General features: G+C 45.3%; 1 protein-coding gene across 3 annotated transcripts in view; it reads left to right on the top strand.

The window, feature by feature from the left end:
* LOC137435373 (protein dispatched homolog 1) overlaps positions 1-15,867 on the top strand; it is a 95,924-nt gene extending 80,057 nt beyond the window's left edge. For all 3 annotated transcript variants that reach the window (XM_068129107.2, XM_068129108.2, XM_078784351.1), the window contains one exon: positions 10,221-15,867. In XM_068129107.2, the coding sequence (XP_067985208.2) occupies positions 10,221-13,469 (3,249 nt within the window). In that variant the 3' untranslated portion in view covers positions 13,470-15,867. The remainder of the gene's footprint in view (positions 1-10,220) is intronic.
* Positions 15,868-16,140: the final 273 nt, after the last annotated feature.

The following is a 16,140-nucleotide window of genomic DNA, read 5'->3' as shown; positions in this document are numbered from 1 at the left end:
CTGATGCCATGTATGTCTGAACCTTGTAACCTGCATATCTTGAAAAATAAGCGAAGTACCAACTTCTAATCTGGTGTGTGGGTGTATCTAGGCATAAGGAAGAACGCTATTGAAAATTGGGTCGCACGTCAAAATCCAAGATGGCCACCGCCATGTATGTCTGAACCTTGTGAGATGAATATCTTGAAAAATAAGCGAAGTACCAACTTCTAATCTGGTGTTTGGGTGTATCTCGGCATAAGGACGAACGCTATTGAAAATTGGGTCGCCACGTCAAAATCCAAGATGGCCGCCACCATATATATGTCTGAAACTTGTGAGCGAAATATCTCGAAAAATAAGCGAAGTATCAATGTCTAATCTGGTGTGTGGGTGTATCTAGGCACAAGGAAGAAGGCTGTTTAAAATCGGGTCGCCACGTCAAAAGCCAAGATGGCCGCCGCCATGTATGTCTGAAACTTGAGATGAATATCTTGAAAAATAAGCAAAGTACCAACTTCTAATATGGTGTGTGGGTGTATCTCAGCATAAGGAAGAATGCTTTTGAAAATTGGATCGCCCGTCAAAATCCAAGATGGCCGCCACCATATATATGTCTGAACATTGTGAGTGAAATATCTTGAAAAATAAGCGAAGTACCAACTTCTAATCTGGTGTGTGGGTGTATCTAGGCACAAGCAAGAACGCTGTTTAAAATTGGGTCGACCCGTCAAAATCCAAGATGGCCGCCACCATATATATGTCTGAACCTTGTGAGCAAAATATCTTGAAAAATAAGCGAAGTACCAACTTCTAATCTGGTGTGTGGTTGTATCTAGGCACAAGCAAGAACGCGAACGCTGTTTAAAATTGGGTCACCACGTCAAAATCCAAGATGGCCACCGCCATGTATGTCTGATGCCATGTATGTCTGAACCTTGTAACCTGCATATCTTGAAAAATAAGCGAAGTACCAACTTCTAATCTGGTGTGTGGGTGTATCTAGGCATAAGGAAGAATGCTATTGAAAATTGGGTCGCACGTCAAAATCCAAGATGGCCACCGCCATGTATGTCTGAACCTTGTGAGATGAATATCTTGAAAAATAAGCGAAGTACCAATTTCTAATCTGGTGTTTGGGTGTATCTCGGCATAAGGACGAACGCTATTGAAAATTGGGTCGCCACGTCAAAATCCAAGATGGCCGCCACCATATATATGTCTGAAACTTGTGAGCGAAATATCTCGAAAAATAAGCGAAGTACCAATGTCTAATCTGGTGTGTGGGTGTATCTAGGCACAAGGAAGAAGGCTGTTTAAAATCGGGTCGCCACGTCAAAAGCCAAGATGGCCGCCGCCATGTATGTCTGAAACTTGTGAGATGAATATCTTGAAAAATAAGCAAAGTACCAACTTCTAATATGGTGTGTGGGTGTATCTCAGCATAAGGAAGAACGCTTTTGAAAATTGGATCACCCGTCAAAATCCAAGATGGCCGCCACCATATATATGTCTGAACATTGTGAGTGAAATATCTTGAAAAATAAGCGAAGTACCAACTTCTAATCTGGTGTGTGGGTGTATCTAGGCACAAGCAAGAAGGCTGTTTAAAATTGGGTCGCCCCGTCAAAATCCAAGATGGCCGCCACCATATATATGTCTGAACCTTGTGAGCAAAATATCTTGAAAAATAAGCGAAGTACCAACTTCTAATCTGGTGTGTGGTTGTATCTAGGCACAATCAAGAACGCTGTTTAAAATTGGGTCACCACGTCAAAATCCAAGATGGCCGCCGCCATGTATGTGTTACATATTTATGTGAATGTATGTGAATTACCATTCAGGTCTTTGCTTATCCATGTGTAGTAGATTAAGGGTTGTTGTGGTTGGAGGGTCAGGAGCCCTTCTGAAAAAGTGTCCGGAAACGGAAGTGACCGGAAACGGAAGAAGAAAAGACACGAGGAAGAAAAGCGACGAGTATTCTTCTTCCTCGCCCCGCTCCGACGAAAGGTGGGATCGACCTTGCGCCGCGTGGAAAAGCGGCGTTCCGAAGCCCGTCTGGCGAGAGGAGTTACCGGGACGTGTACCTACCCGGTGGAGACGTCAAGTTGATGTGGGGCCGTGCATCGACCCCGCGTCTGGCACCGTTCGCGGCACCGTCTAAAAAGACGCGTACGGGTCGCACGTTGGGGCCTAACACGCGTTGCAAGCGGCGTGGGGCTTTTGGGCTTGCTTTACCGTACCCGCTTCGCGTGGCCACGAGGGGCTGCAGCCGGGGTGCCTGATACGATACCTGCCCGGTGGAAACACGTCCACCCGGGGTTCGTTCAACCGCCCGAGTGCGGCGACGCCGACCATCATCTTGGTCAGGAGGGGCCCAGAGACATTGTGAGGGGCAGAGACCAAAAGGGGGTCGTGAGTACCCAAAGGGGACACACATATATAAGATGGCCATCTTAATCATATAGGGAATTGATTGGGGATTGGGAATTGTTGATGGTTGTTGTTTGTTGTTGATTGCTCGGGGAATATATCCGTGATTGTATCCTTGAAATTGTATGATATCCTTACCCTGGAAATATATCATTGAACATCAGTTTCTCTTGGGTGGAATTCACAGGGATTGCGTTGCGAAAGCGCATATATAATACTACTTTCTGGCGAAGGTCCTCTCACGGTCCGGGGGTCACCGAGACCAGGTAGTCACCGAGGGGACCACGTAACAGAATTGGGGGCCCGTCCGGGATCTAAAAGTGTATTTGTATAAAATAATAAAATAATATTTTTATTAATTAAAATTTATTAATTAAGTATTAATTGGTAAATTTTTGGGGAAATTGGGGTAAAGTCTTGGGTGAAGGTTAACAGGTGTTAACGATAGTCACCATGGCGTTTGTGGCACAGAACTTTGCGGTAACCGAGTGAGGCACAGTTCCGAGCGTTACTAAAGTCGGACCTCTTGAAATTGGCCAAACATTTTAACTTGGAGGTCCGAACTAATTTGAGGAAGGCAGAGTTGCAGGCCACGGTGATACAATCTATGGTGGGATTAGGAACATGGGACGAGTTAGCCTGGGAGTGGCTACCCGAAGAACCAGAAGACGTTGAGCTCCGGAAACTGGAGTTGCAATTACGGAGCCAGGAACGGATCAAAGAAGAAGAAAGGAAAGCAGAAGAGAGGAGAGAAGAGAAACAAGCAGAGGAAAGGAGAGTGGAACGAGAACTCCAGGAAAGGTTAAAAGAAGAAGAAAGGAAAGCAGAAAAGGAAAGAGCAGAAGAAGAAAGGAAAGCAGAAAAGGAAAGAGCAGAAGAAGAAAGGAAAGCAGAAAAGGAAAGGTCAGAAGAGGAAAGGAAAGCAGAAGAGAGGAGAGAAGAGAAACAAGCAGAGGAAAGGAGAGTGGAACGAGAACTCCAGGAAAGGTTAAAAGAAGAAGAAAGGAAAGCAGAAGCGAGGAGAGAAGAGAAACAAGCAGAGGAAAGGAGAGTGGAACGAGAACTCCAGGAAAGGTTAGAAGGGAGAAAAGCAGAGGAGAGGAGAGCTGCAAGGGACCTCGAAGCAGAGGAGAGAAAAGCGGAAAGGGAATTAAAGGAACGTGACATGGAGCTTCAGCAAGAAATCAAATTCAAGGAGCTGGAGTTAATGAGAGAACGGGGAGAGGCACCACCCTTGCTGACGGGGTCGACACCTAACCAGAAAACCTGGGATGTGGGCAGACATGTGAGGCTGGTTCCACCGTTCAGTGAAAAGGAAGTCGCGAAATTTTTTCCACACTTTGAGAAAGTGGCTCGACAATTAAATTGGCCGGAGGAGGCCTGGACCATACTCGTGCAAAGTGTGCTGGTGGGGAAAGCTCAGGAAATTTATTCGGCGCTACCAATGGACCAATGTGCAGATTATGAGGTACTGAAGAAGCACATCCTCAAAGCCTATGAGTTGGTTCCGGAAGCTTACAGGCAAAAATTCAGGAATGCCAGGAAGAGGGAGAGTGAGACCCATGTGGAGTTTGCCAGAGTGAAAGAAAACATGTTTGATCGGTGGTGTGAGTCAAAAGGAGTCGGGAAAGACTTCGAAACATTGCGGGACTTGATCCTGGTGGAGGAATTCCAGCAGTGTGTCCACGAGGACATCAAAGTGAACCTGCAGGAAAAGAAAGTACCAAAGTTGTGGGATGCAGCCACCATGGCAGATGATTATGCCTTAACCCACCGAATAGGGGTCCACAAACCTAACTCCTCGCCTAGACTTCAGCAGGGGAGTTATGGAACACCCGGTGCGGAGAACGACCTTACATGGCGGCGGCCTCGAGATGATTACGAGGACAACTATGATACCCCACCTGTTCGAAATCAGAGGGATGCGGGCCCAAGACAAACTTATAGTTCGGGGGGCCCGAGGCAGACCACGAGTTTTTCCTCCGGGCCTACTTGCGCTTTTTGCAAGAAACCTGGACACTTGATGTCCAGTTGTTACCGCATGAAAAGGGAAGACCCAGAGCGGAGTCCGACTATTACGACTCCAAATGCAATGGCCATTGTGAGAAATCGCCATCAAAAGGGTTACCAACCATTTATTTCAGAGGGGTTTGTGTCACGGGATGGAGCCTCGACTAACCGGAAACCGGTTAGGATATTGAGGGACACAGGGGCACATCAATCTTTAATGCTTGAAGGCATTTTGCCATGGTCCAAGGAGACGGCAACGGGGGATAGTGTTCGTTTACAGGGGATCGGGGGCGGTGTTAGTGCTCCCCTTCATGTCATCCATTTGGAGTCCGATTTGGTGTCAGGACCGGTCACCGTCGGTTTACAAGCCACGCTTCCTGTAGAGGGTGTATCTGTGGTTATCGGGAATGATTTGGCCGGGGGTCAAGTTTATGGTAACCTGAGGGTTGGTAAAGAGCCCAGCAAGGAAAATAACACCACACCAGCTCGGGATGGCGACAAAAGTGCCAAGTTATTTGTAGGGGGACTGAACTTCAAAACAGAGGAAGAAGTTCTGACCTCTGTCTTCAACAGATATGGGCCGCTGGTGGAAGTGCGGTTGGTAAGAGACTGGGAAACGCAACAGTCAAGAGGGTTCGGCTTTGTCACGTTTGCCAGCACAAAAGACGCCAGAGAGGCAGAGAAGAACTGGAATGGCAAGGATTTGGAGGGTCGGACCATAACAGTAGGGAAGGCATTTCGTAGGCGTCGAGAGGTCTACAGGAGAGGACAACTGGGCGGTAGTTTTGGGGGTGGCCGCAATCAATATTATTATGGAGGCTCCCTGAGTTACGGCCGCTCCCGAAGGAAGGATTGGCAAAGTAGTGGCCGAGAAGGAGACCGCTATTCATGGGACTACAGGGACAAGTGGTCCCCCCCTAATTATTAGGGAAGTTCTGAGAAGTTGAAGCACTGAATGCGGCGGAGCCGCCGAGCCAAGATTCCTACACGGATTAACCGTGAACGCCGTTCCTAAAGGCGTCCATGTAGTGAACTTTCATGCACGGACTAACCGTGAACTCCACGTTCCTCAAGGCGCCCATGTAGAGAACTTTCCTGCACGGACTAACCGTGAACTCCACGTTCCTAAAGGCATCCATGTAGTGAATACTCGGCTTGGCCTCCCGGAAAAAGTGCTATCGAGTGGCTTAACTTTGGATCTTTGATCAACCCCTTAACCTTCATTCACAAGAAATTGACGGTCAAAGTCAGAGGGTCATGAGATGGAGTTTGATTTGGCAGGGACAATGTCGTTGCTGGTGCTTAGTCCAGAGTGAGTAATCTGGAGGGGTTGTGGTGAAATTTTGGTTGCTTTATTTTTAAGTGATAACTGTGCCCGGGGGGAACTGATAATGTGGGGGGGTTGAGTTATCTGGTTTGTTTCTCCAAATTGGCCGGCAAAGAAAGTTTTCGCTGGGTTCAAACTTTCTTTCTTGAAGGGGGGGAGTGTTACATATTTATGTGAATGTATGTGAATTACCATTCAGGTCTTTGCTTATCCATGTGTAGTAGATTAAGGGTTGTTGTGGTTGGAGGGTCAGGAGCCCTTCTGAAAAAGTGTCCGGAAACGGAAGTGACCGGAAACGGAAGAAGAAAAGACACGAGGAAGAAAAGCGACGAGTATTCTTCTTCCTCGCCCCGCTCCGACGAAAGGTGGGATCGACCTTGCGCCGCGTGGAAAAGCGGCGTTCCGAAGCCCGTCTGGCGAGAGGAGTTACCGGGACGTGTACCTACCCGGTGGAGACGTCAAGTTGAAGTGGGGCCGTGCATCGACCCCGCGTCTGGCACCGTTCGCGGCACCGTCTAAAAAGACGCGTACGGGTCGCACGTTGGGGCCTAACACGCGTTGCAAGCGGCGTGGGGCTTTTGGGCTTGCTTTACCGTACCCGCTTCGCGTGGCCACGAGGGGCTGCAGCCGGGGTGCCTGATACGATACCTGCCCGGTGGAAACACGTCCACCCGGGGTTCGTTCAACCGCCCGAGTGCGGCGACGCCGACCATCATCTTGGTCAGGAGGGGCCCAGAGACATTGTGAGGGGCAGAGACCAAAAGGGGGTCGTGAGTACCCAAAGGGGACACACATATATAAGATGGCCATCTTAATCATATAGGGAATTGATTGGGGATTGGGAATTGTTGATGGTTGTTTGTTGTTGATTGCTCGGGGAATATATCCGTGATTGTATCCTTGAAATTGTATGATATCCTTACCCTGGAAATATATCATTGAACATCAGTTTCTCTTGGGTGGAATTCACAGGGATTGCGTTGCGAAAGCGCATATATAATACTACTTTCTGGCGAAGGTCCTCTCACGGTCCGGGGGTCACCGAGACCAGGTAGTCACCGAGGGGACCACGTTACATATGTCTGATGCCATGTATGTCTGAACCTTGTAACCTGCATATCTTGAAAAATAAGCGAAGTACCAACTTCTAATCTGGTGTGTGGGTGTATCTAGGCATAAGGAAGAATGCTATTGAAAATTGGGTCGCACGTCAAAATCCAAGATGGCCACCGCCATGTATGTCTGAACCTTGTGAGATGAATATCTTGAAAAATAAGCGAAGTACCAATTTCTAATCTGGTGTTTGGGTGTATCTCGGCATAAGGACGAACGCTATTGAAAATTGGGTCGCCACGTCAAAATCCAAGATGGCCGCCACGATGTATGTCCGACACTTGAGATGAATATCTTGAAAAATAAGCGAAGTACCAACTTCTAATTTGGTGTGTGGGTGTATCTCGCCATAAGGAAGAAGGCTATTGAAAATTGGGTCGCCACGTCAAAATCCAAGATGGCCGCCACCATATATATGTCTGACCCTTGTGAGATGAATATCTTGAAAATTAAGCGAAGTACCAACTTCTAATTTGGTGTGTGGGTGTATCTCGCCATAAGGAAGAACGCTTTTGAAAATTGGGTTGCCACGTCAAAATCCAAGATGGCCGCCACCATATATATGTCTGAACCTTGTGAGCGAAATATCTCGAAAAATAAGCGAAGTGCCAACTTCTAATCTGGTGTGTGGGTGTATCAGGGCACACGGAAGAACACTTTAAAATTGGGTCGCCACGTCAAAATCCAAGATGGCCGCCGCCATGTATGTCTGAATCTTGAGAAGAATATCTTGAAAGATAAGCGAAGTACCAACTTCTAATTTGGTGTGTGGGTGTATCTCGGCATAAGGAAGACCGCCATTGTAAAGTGGGTCGCCACGTCAAAAATCCAGGACGGCCACCACCATATATATGTCTGAACCTTGTGAGCGAAATATCTTGAAAAATAAGCGAAGTACCTTCTGGTGTGTGGGTGTATCTAGGCTAAGGAAGAACGCTATTGAAAATTGGGTCACCATGTCAAACTCCAAGATGGCCGCCTCCATGTTTGTCTGACCCTTGTGAGCGAAATATCATATCATAGCATGTTTTCTGCGTGTTCCACTTTGTCAACTCACATCACTTCCCCGACGGGGGACCTAGGCGTAACGCTTGTTTTGTTTGTTTTTTTAGATCAAAGGTCAAGGTTGCATAAAATTGTCAATTTTCATCCAGTTGACCTGAAATTTTAAGAATTTGCGTATTGAGTAACAGAATTGGTTCACCAATCAAAAGATAGAAGCTGAATATTTTTTTAGATCTAAAGCTCAAAGGGTGCTGGTGTGTGCCCCGGTTTAGAATAGGTACACCGTATCCCTCCGTGTCGTAAGAGGTGACTGAAGGGTTCGCGTCAGGAAGGGCATCTGGCCATAAAAGCGAGAAGGAAGGAACAAGATCTGCCAGCAACCCTCTGATGGTTAAACTGCCGAAATCTCGGCTCTCTGCTCACCTTCACTCTTTCATTCCTCTTTTCTCCCGCCTCTGGAACAAACTCCCTCACTCCCTTCAATCCCACTCCTCCCTCCAGGTCTTTAAAACAGCTGTTCACCACCATCTCTTATCTTCCCCCATCCAAAACCTTGATCTTTTCTACCCCCGCTAATTCACCCCAGATCCACCTTGTTTGAAATTCCAACTTCTTTCCTGGAAGTCCTGGCAGTGTCCATATGTTTTATACCTCTCCCACTGCCCCCTTCCCACGCCCCCCCCAAAGCCCTCGCCCTCTCTCAGATCTCTCGATGTCTCCATGTCTCTCGGTCCCTGCTCTCAAATGTTGTGTTTGTGTCCTTCCCCCTCTCTCCCCATCTTGTCTACCGCTCCCTATGTTATATGTTTTATGTGTCGGTTTGTCTTTCTGTGTGATTAATGTTCGCTCTTTCACGAGCCTCGATATTGTATACAAAAAAAAAAAAAAAAAAAAAAAAAAACTGCCTCAAAAAGGAAAATTTTTTTTTTTTAATTGAAAGCTCAAAGGTCAAGGCTGCATAAAATGGTGGTTTTGATAACATGATATTGCCACCACCATGATTCACAGAAGGGATGGTGTTCTTTGGGTGATGTGCTGTGTTGGGTTTGCACCAAACATAATGTTTTGCATTCAGGCCAAAAACTTTCCATCTAGGTTTCGTCAAACCACAAAACATTTTACCACATGGCTTCAGAATATTAGTAGTGGTTTTTGCATACCTCAAACGGGACTCAAGGTGGGCTTTTTGGAGTAATAGCTTCCTTCTTGCCACCCTACCGTACCAGCCAGATTTGTGGAGTGCTTGGGATATTGTTGTCACGTGCACACAGTGACCAGTCTTTGCCATAATGGCCTGCGGCTCTTTCAAAGTTGCCATTGGCCTCTTGGTGGGGGCTCTCTGAAATTTTCCTCCTTGGTCATCCAGTTTGGAGGGACGGTCTGATCTAGGCAGGGGCTTGGTGGTAATGATTGTCTTGATTGTGCTCCAATGGATATTCAAGGCCTTTGAAATATTTATATACCCATCCACTGAGCTATGCGTTTCCACAACTTTATACTGGAGATATTTTGAAATCTCCTTGGTGTTCATGGTTGAGTGTTTGCTGTGAAATTCACTACCCAGCAGAGGAAACCTACAGGAACAGCTTATTTTATTCTGAAATAATCAGAATTGCTACAAACAACACAGGTGGAGGCAAATTAACTTGGTGTGTGATTTTGAAGGTGATTGGTTACACCTGAGCTAATTTACTAATGCTATTATATGGGGGAGGTGGGAGAACACTTATCCAATCAGGATATTATAAGTTTTGTATTTTTTATTAATTTTCTGAAATTTGTAGAATTTGTTTATTCACTTAGAAGTTGTGGGTTACGATGTGTAGATAAAGGTGGAAAAGTCTTACTTAATCAATTTTAATTCCAGGATATAAGGCAACAAAAGTTGAAAATTTTGAAAAGGGGTGTAGTGTAGACTTTCTATACTCACTGTATATATATATAAATATATATTGTTTTGTGAAGGAAAGAGAGAAGGGGTGGGGCTGGAGGGTGGAGAGCAGAGCTAAATATGGATATGATGATGCCGTGTTCCTATTTGTGATCAGAGTAAACAGGTTTGCCGACCATATCAGCAGGGTGGATTGATCACACGGGATTACAAAATGGAAGTATGTGACCAAAAAAAGATTATTTTGTATTAGACAATAGCCATGGATGATGGGAAATGTAACTTTACGCTGCAGGTGTTATTCACTTTTATACTTGTATCAGCAGCATTGCTGCACTTCCAAAATGATGCAACCAGTACATTGAATCAATCCATAAATTAATCTCACTCAAATGTATTTGTTTTGTGGCTAGGAAGGTTTATCTTGCTGTCATAGTAATCACCTTTTCTTTGCCGTTGCAGGTGCAGTCACATGCATCGTATTCGGAGCTCTGCCATCGTGCGAGTGCGCGCCGCTGTTGCCCAGCATGGTCCCCTGGATCTTACGTAGCGGCACTGTTCAATCGTTCTGGTTGTAAAGACATCACAGAACGAGATCTCTCTGCTGCACTGCGCTTGTTACGGGCATGTGCACCACTTTATCACAATGGCACTCTTGAGCCTGGATGCTGGAACTTTGCGACAGGGCGGCGTGAGCGTGGTCGCTGCCGTTTGGTGCCACGTCGCTGTGTGCGACGAAATGCAGTCTATCACATGCTTCATTTTCTGTTTGACAATGATTTCCTGGCAGTAAAAGATGCTGGTGAAAAACGAAACGATCAAGGAGGACAAGGTAGACGCAAGAGCAATGGAATAGTGGGTGAGGAGAAACCTTTGCTTTCAGCTGTGCCATATCTGCGCTATGCCATGGTATTTGCGCCAACTGCAAAAGGCGAGGGTATGATGGAATTGTATCGAGACCAACTGGAAAACTGGAATTTGACAGATGGCCTAACACGAGTTGCTGGTATTGAGTTTGGCATCAAGCACATACTCTTCCAAGACTATCTTTTGACAGACACTATGTACCCTGCAATAGCCATGGTTGTGGTCCTTGTTGTGATGTGCCTCTACACAGGCTCAGCTTTCATCACACTCATGACAATGTTTGCCATGGTGAGTTCGCTCATCCTCGCTTACTTTGTCTACCGACTACTTCTTGGCTTTCAATTCTTCCCATTTATGAACCTCACGTCACTAGTTGTGCTTGTTGGTATCGGGGCTGATGATGCTTTTGTTTTGTGTGATGTATGGCACCAAGCTGGGATTGATGCATCCAGTGCACCTGGAGAAGAGGTGTCCTTGCTCAGACGAGTTCGTGTCACATTACGCCATGCTGCGCTGTCCATGTTCATCACCAGCTTCACAACGGCAGCGGCTTTTTATGCCAATTATATCAGTAGCATCACAGCTGTACGTTGCTTTGGTGTCTATGCGGGTACGGCCATCCTTGCCAACTTTGCTCTCATGGTTTCCTGGCTTCCAGCTGTTGTGGTGTTGCAGCATCGCTATCTCACAGAGATAACACCACCATCACCACTAACAATCACCTGTGAGGGCAAGTCTGTTGTGGCAGCAGCCTGGCGCCAAATGGTTGCAGTTCGTGTAACAATATCTCGTCTTGCTCGTTATCTCTTCCGTCGCCTCCTCCCACAAGCTGTTGTTGCGCTTCGCCACATATGGCTTTGCCTTTTCTTCGCACTTGCAATTGCTGGTGCATATGCTGTGTTCATTGATCCAGGTATACGCCTACCATCGCTCGAGCTCACTGAATTTCGTGTTTTCCATCCTTCGCATCCTTTTGAACGTTATGACACTGAACTTCGACAACTGTTTGCCTTTGAGAGGTCAGGTCGAGTAGGGCATGGCAGTAGCAGTGGACCAAGTGGAGACCTAGCATTGCCAGTAACACTTGTTTGGGGCATCTTGCCTATTGATTTGGGGGATCCTCTTAACCCGCTAGACCGGGGAGGGCTGAAGTTGGATTTGGAATTTGATGCTAGTAGCCCTGAGGCGCAACAATGGTTGCTTGGATTCTGTGAGCGTTTACGCAACCAAAGTTTTTACCTTCCACGTGATGGTGACAAAGACTTCTCTGGATGCTTCATGGAGGCTTTCAAACGCTGGATGGAAACTGAAGCAGAGGCTACAGAAAATAATAACTGCCAAGAAGGTGATGGAAGTATGACTTTGGAGCCTTGCTGCGGTGGGCAGGTATTCCCTTATAAACGAGTTGTGTTTGAACATTGTCTCAAACGTGCTGTCCTGCAATTGGAGCATCGTTACCGTATGCCTCTTGACAGCCGTTCACCTGGCCCTCGTTTTGATATTAATGATACGTTACAAGCTGTGCTTGTGGAGTTCCTAACAACACAGCCTTTTACACTTGCCTATGGGCCCATGGCTCGGTTCTACCGACATCTCAATAATTGGCTCACATCTGAGCTAACCTCTGCTCCACAGGGCCTGCACCAAGCCTGGTTTGTTACCAGTCTTGAGTACTATGACCTGCAAGCGAGTCTGTGGGCTGGTTGCCTGATGTCTCTCGGTCTTGCTGCTGGCCTGGCATTTGCTGTCATGCTTGCCACAACTCACAGCCCTCTTGTAAGCCTGCATGCTCTGCTTTCCATTGGTAGTGCCATTGCTGTGACGACAGGTGCACTTGCCCTTCTTGGGTGGGAACTCAATGTACTTGAGTCGGTGACTGTATCAGTTGCTGTTGGGCTCAGTGTGGACTTTGCAGTGCACTATGGTATTGCTTACCGGCTGGCTCCAGCTGGTGGCCGCCGGGAACGTGTCACCTTCTCGCTGGACCGTATGGGATCAGCTGTTAGTATGGCTGCCCTAACAACATTCCTGGCTGGTGCTACAATGATGCCATCAACAGTGTTGGCCTACACCCAGCTTGGCACCTTCCTGATGCTTGTGATGGCTGTCAGCTGGGCTTACGCCACCTTCTTTTTCCAGAGCCTCTGCTGCTGTATGGGACCACTTGGGGAAGTTCAAGCTTCCGATGGCATCCTTATTCCATCTACCTCTTCTGCTTCTTGCATGCATTCTTCTCAATGTTCATGTTTTCCAATTCCCTCTTCTTCCCATATTTTGCCCTGCCCGTCTCGCCCTGGGTGCAAATCATTGGTTAATGCTTGTTCTGGGCAGAAACCGCATCTGCTCCCATCATTAGAGGAACATGAGCTGCAAACCTTGCCAGCTGAAGCTGGTGGTGATGAGAGCGATAGGGGAGATTTAGCACCACGGTGCTTTGGTTGCCATGAGCTGCTTGGTACACAACCGATGCGCAATGGAGATTCTCATCTTGGAGAACAAGGAAATGCTGACAATTGTGATCATTCTAATGCTCTCCATCAAGATGACGATGTTTGCCATGTGCAAAAATGCAAGGAACCAATACCTTCTTCCTCGAACGACAAAGAAGAAAATGCTGTACTAAGTCACTTTTTAGCAGTTTCTGCAGGTCCTGGGAGCCTCAATGGCATGCGCAGCTCACTGAGGCTGGCATTGAATGCTGGCCGCGTAGCGGCAGCAATGGCATGCCGAGAGGGCGTTGTGAACGTCTCCCTTGATCCCATTGTGCTTCCAAACAGTGACAGTGGTGTTCCAGATGTATGGTTGCGGAGAACCGATACGTCGGCCGACAGCTGCTCTGTTTAAGTGTTTGAAGTTTATCATCGGTCCTGGTGTAGCAGGAAAACATTTGTGGAAGTGATGCCTCTTAATTTTTTTATGGAAGATTATTCCATTCCATTATAGTATTGGTTCCACAAGGAAATCTTGACATTAGGGCTTTTTTGAAATACAAATTAAACAGTCACTGTAAAACTGACTCAAAAGAGCAGAATGGTAAAGTAAAAAAACAAAAACAAATAAAAGCGAAAACAAATAGTTGGGTATTGTCAAAACTTTTATATCTGATAATAGGAAGTTTACCTTTAGCAGACTGTTTTGTGTGTCTTCATTTGTTGTCTTTTTGTTGACTTTCCCCTTTTTTACCGTGTTGCTGTTTATACTGATTAGCTTGCGTTGTCGTGTAATGTTTTGGTCCATTAATATTGCTCGTTGGTTGAAGAAGGACCAGGTCACTTACTCGTAGCGTTTTGGTTACAGAGTGAAAGTTTTGCTTGGTCTTGGAACGAGAATGGGAAGGGTTTGGTAAAATAAGTTATCTGGGAGATTGCAGTGGACTTTAAGTGAAAGAAGGAGACATTTCAAGGCCTGCTTCAATTAGAGTATACTTTTCTAATTTTTTTTTTATACTTTGGCGAAGTAGATCCAGCACTTTCCATTTTTACAAAGAATTAAGCTTTCTCTATCGATTATTTATAAAGTTATTTAATATTCGTCCTTTAAGTTTCAACATCTCTAGTGGTATGTTTTATGAATATGAACTTGTCTGTGATTTATCCATACATCTCGTAAGGATAATGAAATTGCTTGACATCAAGATTAAACGGTTCTTTCAACGGTTTTGTTCATAATCGCCATCTAATCTGCGGTACTATTGTCAGCTCCTCCGGGATGCCAGAAAGAAAGTGTTCTATTTCGATGAAGTAATGCTGATTACATTGTTTGTTACTCCAAACAATCTGCAATATATTCAGCAGATTGAGGAATATCGTTACTTGTTCAGCAACATCCCCAGCTTGTAACGAAGTCCATTTTTATTCATCGTTCCCAAAGGGTGTTGGAAGCGAATAACACTAGTTCTCCGACAGCAACTTGTTAATCTGCACATACATCTCTTTTTCTCTTGCCCGTCTTGCTCAATCTTTACCGTTATCTACCAAAGGCAGCTAACAGAATGGCAATGCGTCTGCAATGAAATTCTCCACAAGCTCGTGGAAGAAAAACCTATTGTAAAAGGATACTTGTCCCCAAAACATTGCTGGAATATGCAAAATACTGAAAGAAATGGTTATTTATCGTAAATATGCAGTATAGATGGTAAGTTTGTCCCAAAATATCTATATAGTGGACTTTTTTTAATGGCTGGTCATTTATAGTACAATTTTTTTTTTTTTTTGAACATCAATTTCAAAGAAGAGGACTGTTTTGTTTGTCTGAACTTGAGCGGTTTTTTTGACTTGTACTTGTGTTTATAACCTTGAGTCAATCGTCACTGGACTTCGCTGTAAATTTCAACGAGCTCGACACTTTTTGTTGACCAGAAATATCATCATTCACTGTTCCAACCTTGTTATCTCGCTTTCCTCCATCTTGATTTTTTTTTTTTTCTGCATTTGCAGGAACAGCCATCTTGTGTTTATGGTTGTTCGTTACCAATGCACCAAAGACGAGTTCCTTCAAGAATCATTATTTTCTATCCTTTAGCAAACCAAAGTGTAGGTTGAATATAAACCACCACGTATTTGTCGCAGCACATGGGAAATGGCTCGTGTTCTGCTCCACTGATGTCACCGACTCACCGTATTCGTAAAGTGCACACGAAATTGAGTGTACCACAGTGTCATTTTGACTCGTTGCACACGGTGTAAAAAGCAGTATTTGTGTGCACATTTGTCTGGGGAATGGCTAAAAACCTATGGAGTATAGATAGTATCAGAGCCTCTATTGTTTATTTAGGGAACATTATCTATCAGAGTTTGGAGAAATAATTATTCTTGTAGTTTTTGTTTTGTCAGGTGAGCTGTTGGGTTAGCTCTGTAAGCAAAACACCTGTTCAGAAGCTAAATGTGTTGCTCAATTCGAGTTTCTTATTGATCCGTGGAGTGCTATGGCTGATAAAATTTTAACGGCTGGAGATAGTCTTCAGTAATTGGTATCATCGTGATTTGTAATGTAGATGTTGAGTAATTTCACAGTTGGATTCAGTTTTACATTGGCTCTCTGAGTGTGACCGGATTCTGCTCCAATGCGATTCTTTGCTTCTACCCTAACAGGTTGACTTTGTTTATTTGTTATAATGGAATGAACATTGTTTCATCACTGGTGGTGTAAGCATCCTTTTTGATGAAGTTTAAATTATTATCTTCCTATACTGTATTTGTGGTTCCAAATGAAGCCAACAAAATAAAGTTTTCATTGGCATGTCTTTCCTTTTTGGTGAACAACCCTTTTATTTTATAAATAATGTCATTGTGTTTTAGTCGGAAATTAGAAATCCTGCCAATCTTTATTTACCATGGAGGTGTGGTGCATGTTTGAGATTTTATTCGCTTCCGTAAGTGATTGATTGCAAAGTTGTAGTTTTTGCAAGAAATAATTAAACCCCCCTTACTGTCCCAGCAGGCAGTCGGCATTGCGTGAACATTTATGTTTGGATGAAATGAACTCTCGATTGGACAACAACAATTCTGTCCGTCAC

The sequence above is a fragment of the Myxine glutinosa genome, chromosome 9 (genome assembly GCF_964187855.1).
Source record: "Myxine glutinosa chromosome 9, kmMyxGlut1.1, whole genome shotgun sequence".
Classification (NCBI taxonomy): Eukaryota; Metazoa; Chordata; class Myxini; order Myxiniformes; family Myxinidae; genus Myxine; species Myxine glutinosa.
Note: the sequence above shows the minus strand (reverse complement) of the source record. Positions and strands in the feature narration are given on the sequence as shown.